This window comes from Salmo salar, chromosome ssa06 (assembly GCF_905237065.1).
Source record: "Salmo salar chromosome ssa06, Ssal_v3.1, whole genome shotgun sequence".
Lineage (NCBI taxonomy): Eukaryota > Metazoa > Chordata > Actinopteri > Salmoniformes > Salmonidae > Salmo > Salmo salar.
The window spans coordinates 71,840,656-71,859,602 of NC_059447.1; the positions used below are offsets into that span (position 1 = coordinate 71,840,656).

Here is an 18,947-nt window from a genome sequence, read left to right on the forward strand (position 1 = left end):
GACGTACTTTTATTTTGAAGGCAAAGCGAAAATTCCACTATTGTGCCTAATCCTTATTGTGGCTAGATTCACAACACATAACCTGGTCCGGTCGATCCTCACTAGCCAGATGAAGCTAGCTGACTGCTTATAACGTTAGCTTTGGGCAACAGGGTTAAATAACTGGCTAGGTATTTATTTTCATGAACTGAAGTTCAATTTCAATAGGCAAGCAGCAAGTGGCTACCTAGCTAATACTTACTCACAAGGATTCCTAAATCATTGCTAAGAATAATGTAAATGACTGCAGTTTCTACTGGTCATTGTTTTCAGGCTGGTTGCATTGGTGCTAGCTAGGTACCAAGCTAAAACTAGCTACCCCAGAAGTTGGGGTCGAACAAATTATGCTTTATTACCAACTCGGTATTGTAAACACAGTTCGTGGCCGGTGTTTGCTTGTTTGCAGACTTTTTTGTACAGCTTTGACAGTGCTACTGTATCCTTTTTGACACGCAAAGACCCAAACGGCGTTCCATAGTATGTATGTCGTGAAGCTAATAGCAGTGACGCTATTACTGTGTAACTCCAGTAGGTCAATATCTGAAAAATAGCGCACTTGGTAGTGTGTACCGGTGCTCGACCAGTTGGTGAAAGCCAACATCACCCACGACAGAGAACGGTTGATTGTCAAGGGCAATGAATTCCATTATCTTGGCTTTAATGGATTTCGCCTTTGAGTTGACATTTTCTTACTCTTTCAAATGACTGCTCGACTTGTTGACTGCTCAATCCACACAGCAGACATTGTGGGCTAGGTTAGGAATGCTGTGTTGCACGTGTAGGGCCAAATTTTACATGGCGTCATTACATCATGTACCTACGTTATATAGGTATGCACGGTAGCTTTGACATCAGTTTTTAACATCAGCGTTAAACTAGACATCGGGCCAATACCAATGTTGCCGTTTTTAGCGAATATTGACCGATTCCGATTTGTTCACCGATATATAGTGCATCCCTAATCATTTTAGGACACTCATATTTTCAACGGGTGGTTTAGACTGCTAGCCTAACAGACACAGACCCCAGGGTTGTTGTTGGTCAGATAAAACAAAGAGATGTAAATTCTTCTCCATAGGCGCTGTGTTAGATAAAGGCTGTCTCCCCAACCTACAGATGTTTTACCCCCTCCAAGCCCCCAGCCTCCCCAGTCAATACCTCCTCACAAATCACCCCTGTCCACTGGCTCCATACCCCCTCAGTACCCCCCTCACACTGCCATATGGTCTATTGTTATCACATTCCTTCACTCCCACACACACACAAACACACACTCACTCTCGCATAAACATTCACTTACAATAAACAGACATATAGTCAATCACTTCCATCTTTTTTAAAATATTTTTATTTTTTATTTAACCTTAACTGACTTGCCTTGTTAAATAAAGAACAATTTCTTTATTTAACTAGGCGGCCTAGGAACAGTGGGTTAACTGCCTTGCAGAACGACAGATTTTTACCTTGTCAGCTCGGAGATTCGATCTTGCAACCTTTCAGTTACTAGCCCAACGCTCTAACCACTAGGCTACCTGTCGCCCATTGTCATCTAGTCATTGTCTCATTGTCTCATGTGCATACAAGCTGTGTGTTATGAAGTGGGCCCCCAGTCCGGCTCCAAGTCATTCTCCCAGTCAGGCTCCAATTCAGGCTCTTAGTCAGGCTCCCAGCTGTGTAGAGACTGATTGAGGGGCTGCATGAGCTCATGGTAGGAGAGGAATCCCAGGTATGCTACACACACACTGGCCTCCCTGAGTGGAACACTGCAGTAAGGAAAGACCTAGCACTGTAACAGAACTGTAATAGCACTCTAACAACACTGTAACAGAACTGTAATAGCACTCTAACAACACTGTAACAACACTGTAACAGCACTGTAAAAACACTAACAGCACTGTAACAACACCTCAACAACACCGTAACAGCACTGTAACAACACTGTAACAACACTGTAATAGCACTGTAACACCACTGTAACAGCACTATAACAGCACTGTAACAGTACTGTAACAGTACTGTAACAACACTGTAACAGCACTGTAACAACACTAACAGCACTGTAACAGCACTGTAACAGCACTGTAACAACACTGTAACACTGTAAAAACACTGTAACAGTACTGTAACAGTACTGTAACAGCACTATAACAGCACTGTAACAGTACTGTAACAGCACTATAACTGCACTGTAACACTTTAACAACACTGTAACAACACTAACAGCACTGTAACAGCACTATAACAGCAATGTAACAGTACTGTAACAGCACTATAACAGCACTGTAACACTTTAACAACACTGTAACAACACTAACAGCACTGTAACAACACTGTAACAGTACTGTAACAGTGCTGTAACAGCACTATAACAGCACTGTAACACTTTAACAACACTGTAACAACACTAACAGCACGGTAACAAAACTGTAACAGTACTTTAACAGCACTTTAACAACACTGTAACAACACTAACAACAACACAATAAAGCACTTTGTAATGTTAAACTACAGCATAGGCCATTGGCTTTACCTATGGGTCTGGAGCTTGGAGAGTTGAAGTATTACAGACAAACAGTGCTGACAGATGAGATGGAATCCATGCCTGCCTATACAGTATTCTAGGCATTTAACACAGACAGCCTGCTGAACATCTGTACATTTAATACACACACTTCTTTACACAAACTGGAGTTGTGACTAAGATGTTTACACAGACATGGACAGCTTGTTTTATAGACCCAGAAAGGTAATGAACTGTCACTAAATATCTGGCTGAGTTGTAATCAGGCGTTCTACATGGACAGATACACTGACTGCAACTATAGTATCTGGGTCTGTCTGTCACCCTCTTGGACATGGTTGTGCCATGTTTCTGGGGATTAGGCAGTACTGTAGCTCGTCTCTAATAAGAGTGTGCTTCTCTCTCTGAGTGAGGAATGTGGGGAGACATGTGTCTGCTCTCTGCCCACAGAGTGAGAGAGTGCCTCCATAGGGAATCTCAGCCACCTCTAACCATATGTCACAGTCTGGACTTAGCTGGAGTTACTAAGAAATATTCTATGGTGGGAGGAGGAGTGAGTGGAGGAAAATAAAGCTGAACAATCTGGATTTTTGACACGGGGCCTCTGTCTAGAATGTATTTGAATATTCTGTTGTTAATGTGTAATGCATTACCGATGGGTGATGGTGGGATTCACTTCAGGTTTGTGTTTTTCCACAGTGTGGACTAGTTTGTTCTTTTCATCCTCAATGTTGTTTTGGAAAGCCCTCTCAGAAGAAGCCCCTCTCTCTGCCTCCCCAGGGTGTGTGTGTGCGTCTGCCCGGAGTTTGTGTGTGTGTGGCACACTGCCTTCACAGTGCCCCATTCATCCCATGTTGGCACAGAGATACTGAGTCCTGTTTAGAGGACCACAGAGAGAGACAGAGACAGACTAAGACTGAGAGAGACCGTTCACTCCTCACAGAGTGACTCAATGCATGCTGACCACTCATCAAACCAGGCACTGACTAGATCAACACTAATGAATATTGAACGATTGGCCATCACTGCTATGGCTGTCAACATACACAGCCCGAGTAGTTATTAGTCCAAGCACCATAGAGAGACGCTTCTCAAATCTTCTCAGTGAAAGATGTTTGAGTTGCTCTCCAACCCCAATCAGTTAGTAGGACAATTGCCCCTTCACTAAGCCCCACCCCAGAATATTGGGCAACCAATCGCAGCGCTCCAATGGATAGCAACGGTCATCGAGTCTGACACCTTAGACAAGCTCACATTTCAAACGTATGAAAGTCAATGAGCGCTATGGCAAAACTGTGAGTTTTCATCAAAAAGTAGCTAAATTGTTTAAATGGCTAAATTACAGTGCACCAGGTTTACTTGCTACTGTGATTCCTGAAATGCAGAACCTGCATTTTGTTAATAAAAAATTATACTTTTGTTATATTTGCTAGCTCAGCTGGTTAGCTAGCTCCCAGTCTTACTGACCACAAAACGTTGCTAACGCTAGCTGGCCACTTAATATAACAGGTTTTCTCGAAATGTATGTTAGCTAGCTAAGTTATCTATATTATGAATACAACTATAATCTGCTGTCGACAATCAGGATACGACTTGAGAGAACTAGTTAACTCCCAAAATGGTAAGTAGTAGCTTTAACTGCATGACAGTCCATTCAGAGCCTTCTAGTGCATAGCCACACTAATGACAGTCCACCACAACGTACCCGATAGTCTCCTGATTAATAAGGGGTAGTCTGTGTTTCATTTCATTGTGCATTAAAAACACAGTTTCAGATCGTTGTGAGGGGTTTTCTCCAGTAGTTTGAATGGGGAATGGAGCTTCTTGGGAAAAGGTTTTGAGGTTGTCCGAGGTTGCAACATTAACCTAGGGAGTGGGTCTTAGTGAAGGGTCGATGGCTATGACCCTCACTCATAACCTTGGAGTGGAAACACAACCCATACATGTATGTAATTCTCCTCTGGTTTCAATGTATAGCAATGCACTAGCAGGTTCTGCTTCTTTAGCATTGATTCTACTGTTCCTCTTTGAATCTCAAACAATGTGTTTTGGGGCTAGTGTATTCTGTTGAGTAAGGTCTTTCTTATTTAGAGTGTATGAGTGACTGGAACATACTTCCTCCTTCTACCCAAACACCGTCTTCCACACAAAGACAGGAACCCAGCAGAGAGGAGACCCCCCCCCCCCTCCCCGGCAGGAAGGGGGTGTTTGGGTTTGGGGTTGGGGTTGGGAGAATGTCATAGCTGGGGTTTAAAGGGCATCTCTGATCTGTGATTGTGTATGTTAACTGACCAACCCAGGAAACATTCCTGGTTGGCCGCACACCTCCCCTCTAGCAGAGACACAAACACACTGTCCCAGACAATCTTCATCTCAACAGGAGCTGGTTTATAGGTCTTCGTCTTCCACAAATCACACTGATTTACTTTCCTTCTCCTTTCTCCTACCCATTGTCCTTTCACAACAGGCCCTAGCTAGTATAGGCCACAGAGCTAAAGGGTAAAGGTGCTGTAACCTCTAACCCCTCCCTCAGTAGCACCACTGTGTTAGCCAGTTAGCTAATAACTATAGTCCAGATTGGCAACCAGAGGAAGAAATGGTGTGCGAGTGATTAGATTTGTGTGCCCCTGCCCGCCGCCCCCTACACTGCACCACCTGCCTGCTAGTTGGTGCCTCTCACGCGCTCCTGATTACAAGCGTATGTGTAGGGGTTTTATTAAGCTGTGCTTCACCCAGAGTGAGAGACAGATGGGGAGCTGAGGTTGTTAGTAAGTCCGTTTATCTCACCTGGAGTACTGTGGAGGTGAAAGCGGTCAGGGGAGTGTGGAGCTTACTGAAAGGATTGACTCAGCCAATGTTATTCATCCAGACAAAGGCTTTGGTGTCATTTTGGGTCCTCAGATTGAGTAATGAGTGTACTAGAAAATGTCTCGAGAACCTACATCTTTCCTCCATTCTACCATGTTCAAACATATGAGCTGCTTCTAATTTCTCCCTCGGAATCTCACTCTCAATATCAATGACTCTCTCTCTCTCTCTCTCTGTGTTGTGTAGGATGGTTCTCTGGGGAACATTGATGACCTGGCCCAGGAGTATTCTGAGTACTACAACACCTGCTTCAGTGACGTCAGCGACCGCATGGAGGAGCTACGCAAAAGACGTGTGTCCCAGGACCTCGACATGGTACGTCCCCACAAACACACTCATCACATACTGAGTGCCTACAAACACCAATCATACTGTTGCATGTCCCCACAAATTCAAGGCCATCAATCCTGCTACTATACAATGGAACTGAGTCCCCACAAACCATCACCTACTACTGCAGTAGAGTATAACCAAGTCCTATCAAAACAGGCAACCCACCAGCTTACATCAATACAATATCAGCTAATACATCAATACAATATCAGCTGTGGTAACCCGCTTCTTCATGGCTCTACAATTTGTTGTTGAGCTTATATAGACTACAACTATGCTGATTTTACTATTGTGAAGTGAGAGCCAAAATGCTTGAGGAAAATGTTCATTTTGTCAGATCTCCTTTTTATAATTCATAGTATCCTCAAACACGTCGTTCTTCGATCAGTTTGATATCTTTACAGAGTGTGATTTCCCAATGTGCTGCCAACAGCCTGGGAGCCAGACCGGGAGTTGGGGGAGGGATGTTTGGAGAGCAATCCAGTTTGTGTTTGTGACTGTGCTCTAAAGCAGTTAGTTTGCCCTCCTGCCTCCTGGTGCCTGAAAGTGCTTGGTTGTGTTTTGGGGCTTCTAGGGGTTCTCATTCACATGGATGTAGGGTAGTAGGGCATGGCACCTCTGCGTTGCCAAGTTACTGGCTGAGGTATTGAAGAATGCAGCTGCTCCTGGCAGTACTGAGTACCCCTGGGGTCTATGCTCCATACACACACAACACAGAGAGAGATAGGGGGGTTAGTGTTCATATGCTAGCTTTATTAACAGGCTATGATAACACTATTCAAAGTGATTGGTATCTGCTTAGAATCCTTGAAAACAGACAGCATCAGATCAGTTCTGAATTCGCATTTCCAGAACTCCAAGTAGTAAACTGGACTGACATCAGTTTATTCTACTCATCCTGAACATAAAAAGAAGTGAGCCGAATTTAAACAAATTAAGCTCAAACAAATCCAGCACTTACAAATATAGTAACTGCTATTTATTTTGTTTTATTCCATAACAGAAGTCACAGGGACACATTTTGTGTTGAGCACAAAAACAGATAATTCAATTCAGTGGGACGAGAGTGACCATACTTACGCTAGAGACATATTTGTAGGACTCCTATTTCATTGACAAACTTTCACCGTTAATCTCCTCAGCTCTATCATAAAGTACTATCCAGTTATAGGCATAATAGAGGTTGAGCTAGATATTGATTAGAAAACGAGAGACACATAGGAGCTCCCCCAGGCTTTCAGCAGCCATGTGGTTTTGGTTGATTTGAGAGGTGGGTCTCAATGAAAGATGGTATGGGTGAGTTATGGAGGGCTCAGCTGTCCTGATTGATGTTGGCCAAAGATTATGTCTGCTCTGCTCTCAGAGCTTTCCAGTGAAGCAATCTCACATCCATCATTGAAGAGTCAGTGTCTGTCATTTGAGAGCATCTCTCCACAGTTTTCTGTGTGTGTGTGTGTGTGTGTGTGTGTGTGTGTGTGTGTGTGTGTGTGTGTGTGTGTGTGTGTGTGTGTGTGTGTGTGTGTGTGTGTGTGTGTGTGTGTTTGTGCGTGTGTGTGTGTCTGTATGTGTGTGTGTGTGTTTGTGCGTGTGTGTGTGTCTGTATGTGTGTGTATACTGTATACACTGAGTATACCAAACTTTAAGGACACCTGCTCTTTCCATGACATAGATTGACCAGGTGAACGCTATGATCCCTTATTGATGTCACTTGTTAAATCCACTACAATCAGTGTAGATGAAGGGGAGGAGACGGGTTAAAGAAGAATTTTTAAGCCTTGAGACAATTGAGAAATGGATTGTGTGTGTGCTATTCAGAGGGTGAATTGGCAAGACAAAAGATTGAAGTGCCTTTGAACGGAGTATGGTAGTAGGTGCCAGGCGCACCGGTTTGTGTCAAGAACTGCAACGCTGCTGGGTTTTTCACGCTCAACAGTTTCCCCTGTGTATCAAGAATGGTCCACCACCCAAAGGACATCCAGCCAACTTGACACAACGGTGGGAAGCATTGGAGTCAACAGGCCAGCATCCCTGTGGATCGCATTTGACACCTTGAAGAGTTCATGCCCTGACGAATTGAGGCTGTTCTGAGGGCAAAAGAGGGGGGTGCAACTCAATATTAGGAAGGTGTTCCTAATGTTTTGTGCACTCAGTGTATATGTGTGTGTGTGTGTGTGTGTGTGTGTGTGTGTGTGTGTGTGTGTGTGTGTGTGTGTGTGTGTGTGTGTGTGTGTGTGTGTGTGTGTGTGTGTGTGTGTGTGTGTGCCCCTGTTTATGTGTGTGTCTGCATGTGTGTGTGTTTACGAGTGTGTGAGAGGATGGGTGAAGTGGGTCATCTCTCTGTACGTATTGGGAAGGTTGGGAATGTTCCATCCTGGAGAGATAAAACAGGGGAAGAGGAAGCCTGGATTTACTGCCTGTCCTGCCTGGAGGAGAGAAGAGCTGGCTGGGTTGGGACAGGACGGGGGCCTGGGGAGTTGGGGTGGGAGGGCTACAGAGCATCTTTAACAGAGCTAGAGGAGGAGGAGGAGGAGGAGGAGGAGGATGAGCACCTAAAAGCCTGCAGCTGTCTGTCCCTCCTGCACAACTTGGCAAGAGAGAGGAAAGGAAAGAGGAGGAACAGAGAGAACGGAGGGAGGAGATATGGGGTGGGAAGGCTGTTTATTCACACACTCAGCAGAAGCCAGCTGTAGAAGGAACTATATATCATTATAACTACACTGAGCTTCAAAGTATTGGGACAGTGACACATACTTTGTTGTTTTGGTTCTGTACTCCAGTACTTTGGATTTGAAATGATACAATGACTATAAAGGTTAAAGTGCAGACTGTCAGCTTTAATTTTATGGTATTAATCTAATAATCATTGTATCATTTCAAATCCAAAGTGCTGGAGTACAGATCCAAAACAACAAAAAACGTGTCACTGTTCCAATACTTTTGGAGCTCACTGTATATTTAATAATGCCATATTCCATTTTATATGAGAACATACTGACATGATGCATCATATGCATTCCACTGCCATTTCATAGTTTTACCAATGGCACAACTAACTGTTGAAGACAATATTAAATCTTTCCCAGTATTGAAACAGAAGCACATAGCAGACATTGTCCAGTCAGTATTTAGTGTTTTCAGGAGTGTCACGTTCCTCTTCGTCAGAAGATATGTTGATATCGCTGTCGGAAAAAGTGGACCAATATGCAGCGGATTGCGTGCTCATCATAATTTATTATAATGTGAACACCACGAACAAAAACAAGAAAACAATGACCGACAGGAACAGTATAGCAGGCTACACACGTATAGCAGTGCTAAAACAACTACCCACAAACAACAAGACCAAACACACCCTAATATATAGGACTCCCAATCAAAGGCAACTAGAAAACACCTGCCTTCAATTGAGAGTCCATACCCCAATTAACTAACATAGAAACAGAACAGATAGAAAACCCATAGAAACACAAACATAGAAAAGAAACCCAAAACCCCGGAATACATAAACTAACTACCCTCTGCCACGTCCTGACCAAACTACAATAACAAATAATCCTCTATACTGGTCAGGACATGACAAGGAGAGTGTTCTTGCCAACTGCCGTTACTCCACTCTCCCTTTGGCTGGTGTTATGCGTCTGGACTGGACACCTTCTCAGACGGTCTTAAAACTGGAACAAGGGAGGGAGAAGGCGCAGAGAGAGAGAGAGCAGGTATATCTCACTGGTCATCCCCAAAGCCAACACCTTCTTTGGCCGCCTTTCCTTCCAGTTCTCTGCTGCCAATGACTGGAACGAATAGCAAAAATTGCTGAAGTTGGAGACTTATATCTTCCACACTAACTTTAAACATCAGGTATCTGAGCAGCTAGTCGATCGCTGCAGCTGTACATAGCCCATCTGTAAATAGCCCATCCAATCTACCTACCTCATCCCCATCCCTCATATTGTTTTATTTACTTTTTTGCTCTTTTGCACACCAGTATTTTTACTTGCACATCATCATCTGCACATCTATCACTCCAGTGTTAATTTGTTAAATTGTAATTACTTCACTACTATGGCCTATTTATTGCCTTACCTCCTCATGCCATTTGCACACACTGTATATAGACTTTTTTCTATTGTGTTATTGACTGTATGTTTGTGTCGCACTGCGTTGCTTTATCTTGGCCAGGTCACAGTTGGAAATGAGAACTTGTTCTCAACTGGCCTACCTGGTTAAATAAAGGTGAAATAAAAAATACAAATAAAATGAGAGAGAGAGGGAAACTGGCCAAATAAATAGAGAGAGAAAGAAAGAGAGAGGGAGAATGAGTAGAGAGAAAGAGGGAGATAAGGTAAAGAAAGAGAGCAAGAGAGAGAAGGAGAGAGAGAGTGTGGGGGATTACTCTTGTACCATATGAAGTGTGTCCAGACAGTGGCTGCCAGCCAGTCCCATCTAGGATCTCTCTGAAAACCAATAGGAATGAGTTATATAAAGTCATTATGTTAAAAGGTAGAGACGGACAGTACAATGGGCTGGCATTTAGACGTCCCCGCTGGGACATGGCCTTTCAGGGAGTTGTTGTCTATCACAGGGGATGAGGGTGGTGGCTCTCAGAGGACTTGTCCACCCCGCTCCTTCAAAACCTTCTCCTCTTCTCCATTCTCTCATCACCAGGCCTCTCCTCTGTACTGGCCCCATTGTAATCTGTCCTCTTTCCCTTTTGCTGTTCTGATGTGGCCTCCCCTCCCTTCTTCACACTCCTGCTGCAACACACAGTTAAACCCAACCTGGTCCGGTCTGGACCAGCCTTTAGTCACTCCCCAGTCACCTCAGGCCAACTCTGACCCTGAAGCATGTGACCCTGTGTCAAAGGTCACTGCAGCTATTAACTTACCGGAACCTTACACTTTGGCTACAAGAAGCAAACTTGACAGTGGACATTGGAAGACTGTTCCTCTGTAATGAGAAAGGCCGTAGGGGAATGTTCTTCAATTCTGGTCCCAGAGACCCACAAGGTCTGCATGCTTTTGTTCCAGTCCAGTACCAGCACACCTGACCAGATTCAACTAATTAAGGTCCTTAATTTACTGTGGGTCTTCAGGACCAGGTTTGAGGACAACTTCCCTAGGGTAGTCTGGGAGGTTTGTCTGTTAGTCTTGGTACCACGGCAGGCTGTAGTGTTCTACATACGACTGACTGATACCACAGAGCTGAAGTTGCCCCTTGAAAAATACTTAGGAATCCCTTTACAGCTGTGGTCAAGTATTTGTCGACAATGCAAAACCATAGCAGCTTCATATTAGCCTCATAACGAGGTCACAAATCCAAGTATCACATGTTTGATAAAGATCCAATTTGCTTTCTTGTTTTCTCTCTCACTTCTCCTCCAGACGTCTTGCAACACATCAAACTTTTCAGGAGAAAAGTGTTGCACAAACCATACAAAACCCCTTGTTAATTTGATTTGTGAAACACTTCCCCCCCCCACCTGAGGCCTGTCCCGACTGTTGTCTCGGTTGTGTTTTAGAAGTGGGGTTCTTGGGCTTCCGAGTGGCGCAGTGGTCTAAGGCACTGCAACTCAGTACAAGAGGTGCCACTACAGCACCACTACAGTCCCTGGTTTGAATCCAGGCTGTATCACATCCGGCCGTGATTGGGAGTCCCATAGGGCGGCGTACAATTGGCCCAGCGTTGTCCGGGTTTGGCCGGGGTAGGCCGTCAATGTAAATAAGAATCTGTTCTTAACTGACTTGCCTAGTTAAATAAAGGTGTAAAAAAAAAAAGAATAATAAAAATTAAAAATAAATAAATACATTTTAAAATTGTAAAAAATTTGGCAAATCGGTGGCCAAAAATAACGATTACCGATTGTTATGAAAACTTGAAATCGGCCCTAATTAATCGGCCATTCCGATTAATCGGTCGACCTCTAGTCTCCAGTGAGGTGGCACCTGCCAGTCCAGTCTGCCTCTACAGGGTTTCAGTATCTCCAGTATCTACCTGCTCAGTCCTGCCCTGCCCTCAGTGTCTCTCTGATCACAGAAAGACAGAAAGACAGACAGCATAAAACACCATCGGTCATCCAGCACTCAGTGGATCTAAGACTTGATTCTTCCCGCAACAAGCCATTGTTAACAGACAGATCTCTCGTTCCGGAAGCTTCCGTAGCCTTGTGTCCTTGATCAACCAAAACAAAACTATTCGGTTTCACCAAAATAGCATTTTAATGTTACAGAGGCATATCCAATATCTCTAGGAACAATACTTACAATTTGTCGGGTTGAATGTGTCCTTCGCTATCAAATAAGCGTTTAAAACACATTTTTCTCCGCATTTTTATCTCCCATTATTCACCTGTGGGCTGCCATTGTAGTCCATTCTAAAACACACAGTCATGCAAGACTAGGCTACCACATAATCTCTCACTTCTATAGGTGGAAAATGGGAGACGTAAGCTTCCTCAACGAGCCATCTGTCTGTAAACAATGGCTTGTTGCGGGACGAAAAACAGGCCAACGTACTGCTGTAGCTATCCAGCACCAATTACATGGCTAGGGTTGATGTACTTAGACTGGGCTGTAGAGAGACAAGTGAGACTGGGACACAAATAGGTTCCAAAGCCTTCCACAGAAGTGGCTTTTCTATATAATGGTTTGCTTATAATCTGTTAAATGGTCACTGTTATTAGAATGGTACCTGTTAGAATCACCGGTGGGGTTTAACTGTTCTCGACCAAACCAATCAGGCTTAATCAAGCCTGAAGAGAAAGTATAGCACAGTCAGTGGGACTATAAGGCAGCTTGGCGACTGTACGTGATGGAGTTAATCCATAGCCCTCATTCTCCTAGAGGGATGTTTGCCTAACACTTTGTGTTCTGGCTGCTCATAAACCTAACAGAGGTCAGACAGGAAGAGGGTACGCTGATAGTCATTACAGAGACAGAGAGCCTCCATCAACAGCTGTTTCAAAAAATAATATGTAACCTTTATTTAACTAGGCAAGTCAGATTAAGAACACATTCTTATTTTCAATGACGGCCTAGGAACGGGGGTTAACTGCCTTGTTCAGGGGGGATTCGTTTTTGCAACCTTCGGTTACTAGTCCAACGCTCTAACCACCTGCCTTGCATTGCACTCCATGAGGAGCCTGCATGGCAGGCTGACTACCTGTTACGCGAGGGCAGCTACAAGCCAAGGTAAGTTGCTAGCTAGCATTAAACTTATCTTATAAAAAACTATCAATCTTTTAAAATAATCACTAGTTAACTACACATGGTTGATGATATTACTAGTTTATCTAACGTTTCCTGCGTTGCATATAATCAATTTATCATTGAATCACAGCCTACTTCGACAAACGGGTGTTGATTTAACAAGCGCATTTGCGAAAAAAGCACTGTCGTTGCACCAATGTACCTAACCATAAACATAAATGCCTTTCTTAAAATCAATACACAAGTATATATTTTTAAACCTGCATATTTAGTTAATATTGCCTGCTAACATGAAATTGTGTCACATCTCTAGCGTTCATTGCACGCAGAGTCAGGGTATATGCAACAGTTGGGCCGCCTGGCTCATTGCGAACTAATTTGCCAGAAATTTACGTAATTATGACATAACATTGAAGGTTGTGCAATGTAACAGGAATATTTAGACTTAGGGACGTTAGCTTTCTTACATGGCACATATTGCACTTTTACTTTCTTTCTCCAACACTTTGTTTTGCATTATTTAAACCAAATTGAACATGTTTCATTATTTATTTGAGACTAAATTGATTTTATTGATTAATAAGGGGTAGTCTGTGTTTTATTGGACTGGACAATGTCTGCTATGTGCTTCTGTTTCAATACTGGGAAAGATTTAATATTGTCTTCAACAGTTAGTTGTGCCATTGGTAAAACTAAGAAATGGCAGTGGAATGCATATGATGCATCATGTCAGTATGTTCTCATATAAAATGGAATATGGCATTATTAAATATTGATGTATTATATTAAGTTAAAATAAGTGTTAATTCAGTATTGTTGTAATTGTCATTATTACAAATAAATGTAAATAAAAAAATCGGACGATTAATCGGTATCGGCTTTTTTTGGTCCTCCAATAAGCGGAATTGGTATCGGCGTTGAAAAATCATAATCGGTCGACCTCTACTGGAGACAGTTGTATCTCTCTGATTGAATCAGATATGGAGTACAATAATAAGCACAAAAAGCATGTGGTATTTCATCATAACCCACTCTCTAACCCTAACCATTTGTCAAGGTTGACTAAATGTCCCTAGGTTAGTGGTTAGTGAAATGCAAAGCCTTCTCTCCTGCACCAACATGCAGGATCCCAGGTAAGACATTCAGTAAACACTGAAACACCAGAGAACCCCAGTCAGTGACATGTCAGGTGTTGTGAGAGAATCTTTACAGGTGTAAGATCTTCATTTGAGCCAGTTTGCTACAGCGGGAAAATAATCCTGCAGCATGATTATTCCGATTATAATTTATGGACATTTTTGTAGGGGTTGATACATTTTTCATCTTAAATTTGAAAGTGACAATTACAATCGTTAGAGGCCTTTTAAAAACTCAAATACACTACAAGCTTGCATTTCCTGCTTTGCAGGAACACTCTCAGCATCAAACGAGTGATCAAATTAAGATCCTACATCTGTAGCGCCTCATGTTCTCTATAATGGTTTCTAATGTAGAGATGCGTGTGAGCCTCAGTTGGTTCAGGACTCAAGATCAGGCATGTCTGTGTTGTGCTGCTCTGTGAGGTAAGCCGATGCCTGTAATTATGGGCTAATACCTGGTTGAAGAAAATGGCTTTGATATGGGGTCAGTTCAACAAAGTTGCTACAGTAGGAGACAACCTGACTCTGGGTTTGCTCCAGCTATTCCACTTCCTAAACGTTATTTATTACCTAGCCTATTATCTTTCAGGCACAATAAGCACCCAACAGGAAAGTAAACACGTTGATGTTTTGTACGTGTGTTGAAGGCCAGAATGCCCAGGTAGTGTCACTGCCAACGAAAGTGGTTTGCACTTTCAGCAGAGGTTTGTCTATAGATGTTTGGTGTTGCTGTGTTTTTAGGACTTGGCTTAGCTGCTCTGCTAGTGAAATATTTATAGATTGATGAAGTGTGTATTTAACTGTATTAGTCCGTTTTGGATCATAACCATGGCTACACACACACACACACACACACACACACACACACACACACACACACACACACACACACACACACACACACACACACACACACACACACACACACACACACACCACACTTGTGCCCTCCCAGAAGGAAAGTAAATAGAGGCGTTAGTCATGATCCAGTCTGTATGTGTGAGGTTGTGGAGTATTTTCCTGTGGCACACTGCAGCTCAGGGGTGACGCAGCAGGCTGTGGTTCAACATGCCCACCATGGACCTGGATTTCCAGTTTATTTTTCTCTGTTTTTGCAATGTCTGCGATTTTGTGTGTGTGTGTTTGTGTGCGTGTGTGTGTGTGTGTTTGTGTGTGTGTGTGTGTGTGTGTGTGTGTGTGTGTGTGTGTGTGTGTGTGTGTGTGTGTGTGTGTGTGTGTGTGTGTGTGTGTGTGTGTGTGTGTCCATGACCACACATGCATGTGTTGTCAGTGATGTCTTCAGGATCAGCTGGTTCAGCAGGCCTGTCTCTCCACAGTCTTGTTTATCCACTAACTGTCTCTTGGGTGGGACTGGGCTGGTGCCAGGCTCCCCAGCTGGCCCCGGTGCTTCCACGTCTTTCTCCAGGTGTGGACATACAGCCACCTCTCTCACCCTCAGCCCTGCCCTGGGCCACCTGGTCTGACCTGGTCTGGGCCACCTGGTCTGTCCTGGTTTGGGCCACCTGGTCTGACCTGGTTTGGGCCACCTGGTCTGACCTGGTCTGGGCCACCTGGTCTGACCTGGTTTGAGTCACCTGGTCTGACCTGATTTGGGCCACCTGGTTTGGACCACCTGGTCTGGGCCACCTGGTTTGGGCCACCTGGTCTGACCTGGTTTGGGCCACCTGGTCTGACTACCAACATAGTAGGCCTTAGTGAATTTCCAAAGCAGGCTTACATATGGTCTGCCATGTGCTGGGCTTTTCTTAGTTGGTTTGCATGCTCTGGAGTGTGGGAGTATTGTGGATGGAACATAGCTCTGGTGTCTCATTCTCACCACTCCCCACTCCCTCTCCCCCTGTTCTGACTTATTTTGGTCTAAGGTAGCACTGCAGATTTAGTTTTAGTTTCTGTGCCCTTTGAAAAGTGGTATTTGTTTTGCGCTGTCTTTGAAGGCTGCTGGCCCTCGGTGAGAAGTGTGGGCCTGCACTAGTGTTGGTTCCAGGTTTAGTCTGGTCAGATATTCAGGCTCCTGTCTGCAGGGTAGACATTGTGATCCTCATTAGCTACTGTCTCCTCTCCTCCTCACTCCAGTAACTTTCCACGCTCTCTTAACTCTCTTCCCCATCTCTCTCTCTCTAGCTCTCTCTCTCTCTTTATTTCTCTCTCTCTCTCTCTCTCTCTCTCTGTATTCCTCTCTCCCTCCCTCCCTCTCTCTCTCCCTCCCTCTCTCTCTTTCATTCAATACAGTCACACATAAGCAATCAGGTAAACACCCACACACATCTGGCATTTCTATATACACACAAGCAATCATGCTGTTACACAACCTGATACACACAGTCTCACACACATCTGGCATTTCTATATACACACAAGCAATCATGCTGTTACACAATCTGATACACACAGTCTCACACACATCTTGAGAGACACACACGCTAGTGTTGTGTGGGTCAGCAGTTTTTTTTCTCTTGAACATTTATTGAACAATTATATTTTTCTTCAACATTCATTTATTTATTGGATATTGACGCCTGTTGAACAGTATGTAACGATGCGAGCTCTCTACTGCTCTCTCATCACGTCAAACCACCGTTCACCATTCAACATGCGCGACAAGTAGCCTACAAACATTTCAGTTTTTATAAACTGCATTACTGCCGTTGCATTAAACCATTCGTTTGTACTATTAGAGGTAACACAAACTCAAGGACTATTTCATTTGTTGCACACGCCACTTCCTTTCTCTGAAACATATCATGTCAGCAGCACTGGCTCTCAATACCTGCTGAACTCTCAAACAGTTCTTGCTCACTCAAATCTGCAGTGCCTTCAGAAAGTATTCATACCCCTTGACTTACTAAAAATGTTGTTGTGTTACAGCTTAAATTCAAAAGGGATTAAATAGATTTTTTTCTTTCACCCATCTATACACAATACCCCTTAGTGACAAAGTGAAAACACATTTTTAGAAATGTTTGCACATTTATTGAAAATCAAGTACAGAAATACCTAATTGCATAAGTATTCACAGCCCTGAATCAATACATGTTAGAATAACCTTTGGTAGTGATTACAGCTGTGAGTCTTTCTGGGTAAATCTCTAAGAGCTTAGCACACCTTAAATTGTACAACATTTGCACATTATTATTTTAAAAATTCTTCAAGCTCAGTCAAGTTTGTTGTTGATCAAGCCTAGACAGACATTTTCAAGTACTGCCATAGATTTTCAAGACGATTTAAGTCAAAACTGTAACTAGGCCACTCAGGAACATTAAATGTCATCTTGATAAGCAAGTCCAGTGTATATTTGGCCTTGTGATTTAGGTTATTGTTCTGCTGAAAGGTGAATTTGTCTCCCAGTGTCTGTTGGAAGGCAGACTGAACCAGGTTTTCCTTGTGGATTAAACCTATGCTTAGCTCTATTATGTTTATTTTTATCATAAACTCACTAGTCCTTGCAGATGACAAGCATACCCACAACATGATGCAGCCACAACCATGTTTCAAAATATGAAGAGTGGTACTCAGTGATGTATTGTATTTGCCCAAAACATAACGCTTTGTATTCAGGACATAAAGTTAATTTCTTTGCCACATTTTTTGCATTTTTACTTTAGTGCCTTATTGCAAACAGGATACATGTTTTGGAATATTTTTATTCTGTACAGGCTTCCTTTTCACTCTGACTATTAGGTTAGTATTATGGAGTAACTACAATGTTGATGATCCTTCCTCAGTTTTTTTTCTTTTTACCCATCTACCAATAGGTGCCTTTCTTTGTGAGGCATTGGAAAACTCTCCCTGGTCTTTGTTTTTGAATCTGTGTTTGAAATTCACTGCTCAACTGTGGGACCTTACAGATAATTGTATGTGTAGGGTACAGAGATGAGGCATAATTTTTTTTTAAACGATGAATCATTCTAAAATCATGTTAAACACTATTTTTGAGTCCATTTAACTTATTACAGTGCCTTGCAAAAGTATTTACCCCCTTGGCATATTTCCTATTTTGTTGCATTACAACCTGTAATTTAAATGGATTTTATTTGGATTTCATGTAATAGACATACACAAAATAGTCAAAATTGGTGAAGTGAAATGAAAAAAACAACTTGTTTCAAAACAGTCCCCAAAAATTTCAACTGAAAAGTGGTGGGTGCATATGTATTCACCCCCTTTGCTATGAAGCTCCTAAATAAGATCTGGTGCAACCAATTACCTTCAGATGTCACATAATTAGTTAGATTGCACACAGGTGGACTTTATTTAAGTGTCACATGATCTCAGTTTATATACACCTGTTCTGAAAGGCCACTGAGTATGCAACACCACTAAGCAAGGGGCACCACCAAGCAAGCGGCACCATGATGACCAAGGAGCTCTCCATACAGGTCAGGGACAACGTTGTGGAGAAGTACAGATCAGGTTGGGTTATAAAAAAATATCTGAAACTTTGAACATCCCACGGAGCACCATTAAATCTATTATAAAAAAAATGAAAGAATATGGCACCACAACAAACCTGCCAAGAGAGGACCACCCACCAAACTAACGGACCAGGCAAGGAGGGCATTAATCAGAGAGGCAACAAAGACACCAAAGATAACCCTGAAGGAGCTGCAAAGCTCCACAGCGGAGATTGGAGTATCTGTCCATAGGACCACTATAAGCCGTACACTCCACAGAGCTGGGCTTTGCGGGAGAGTGGCAAGAAAAAAGCCATTGCTTAAAGTAAAAAATAAGAAAACACGTTTGGTGTTCGCCAAAAGGCATATGGGAGACTCCCCAAATATATGGAAGAATGTAGTCTGGTCAGATGAGACTAAAATTGAGCTTTTT

The 18,947-nt window shown here is 43.0% G+C and overlaps 1 protein-coding gene across 7 annotated transcripts in view; it reads left to right on the forward strand.

The window, feature by feature from the left end:
- The window catches only part of LOC106607985 (SAM and SH3 domain-containing protein 1), a 316,859-nt gene that overhangs the window by 234,296 nt on the left and 63,616 nt on the right, over positions 1–18,947 (forward strand). For all 7 annotated transcript variants that reach the window (XM_045720952.1, XM_045720953.1, XM_045720957.1 and 4 more), the window contains exon 2: positions 5,615–5,743. In XM_045720952.1, coding sequence (XP_045576908.1) covers positions 5,615–5,743 — 129 coding nt within the window. The remainder of the gene's footprint in view (positions 1–5,614; positions 5,744–18,947) is intronic.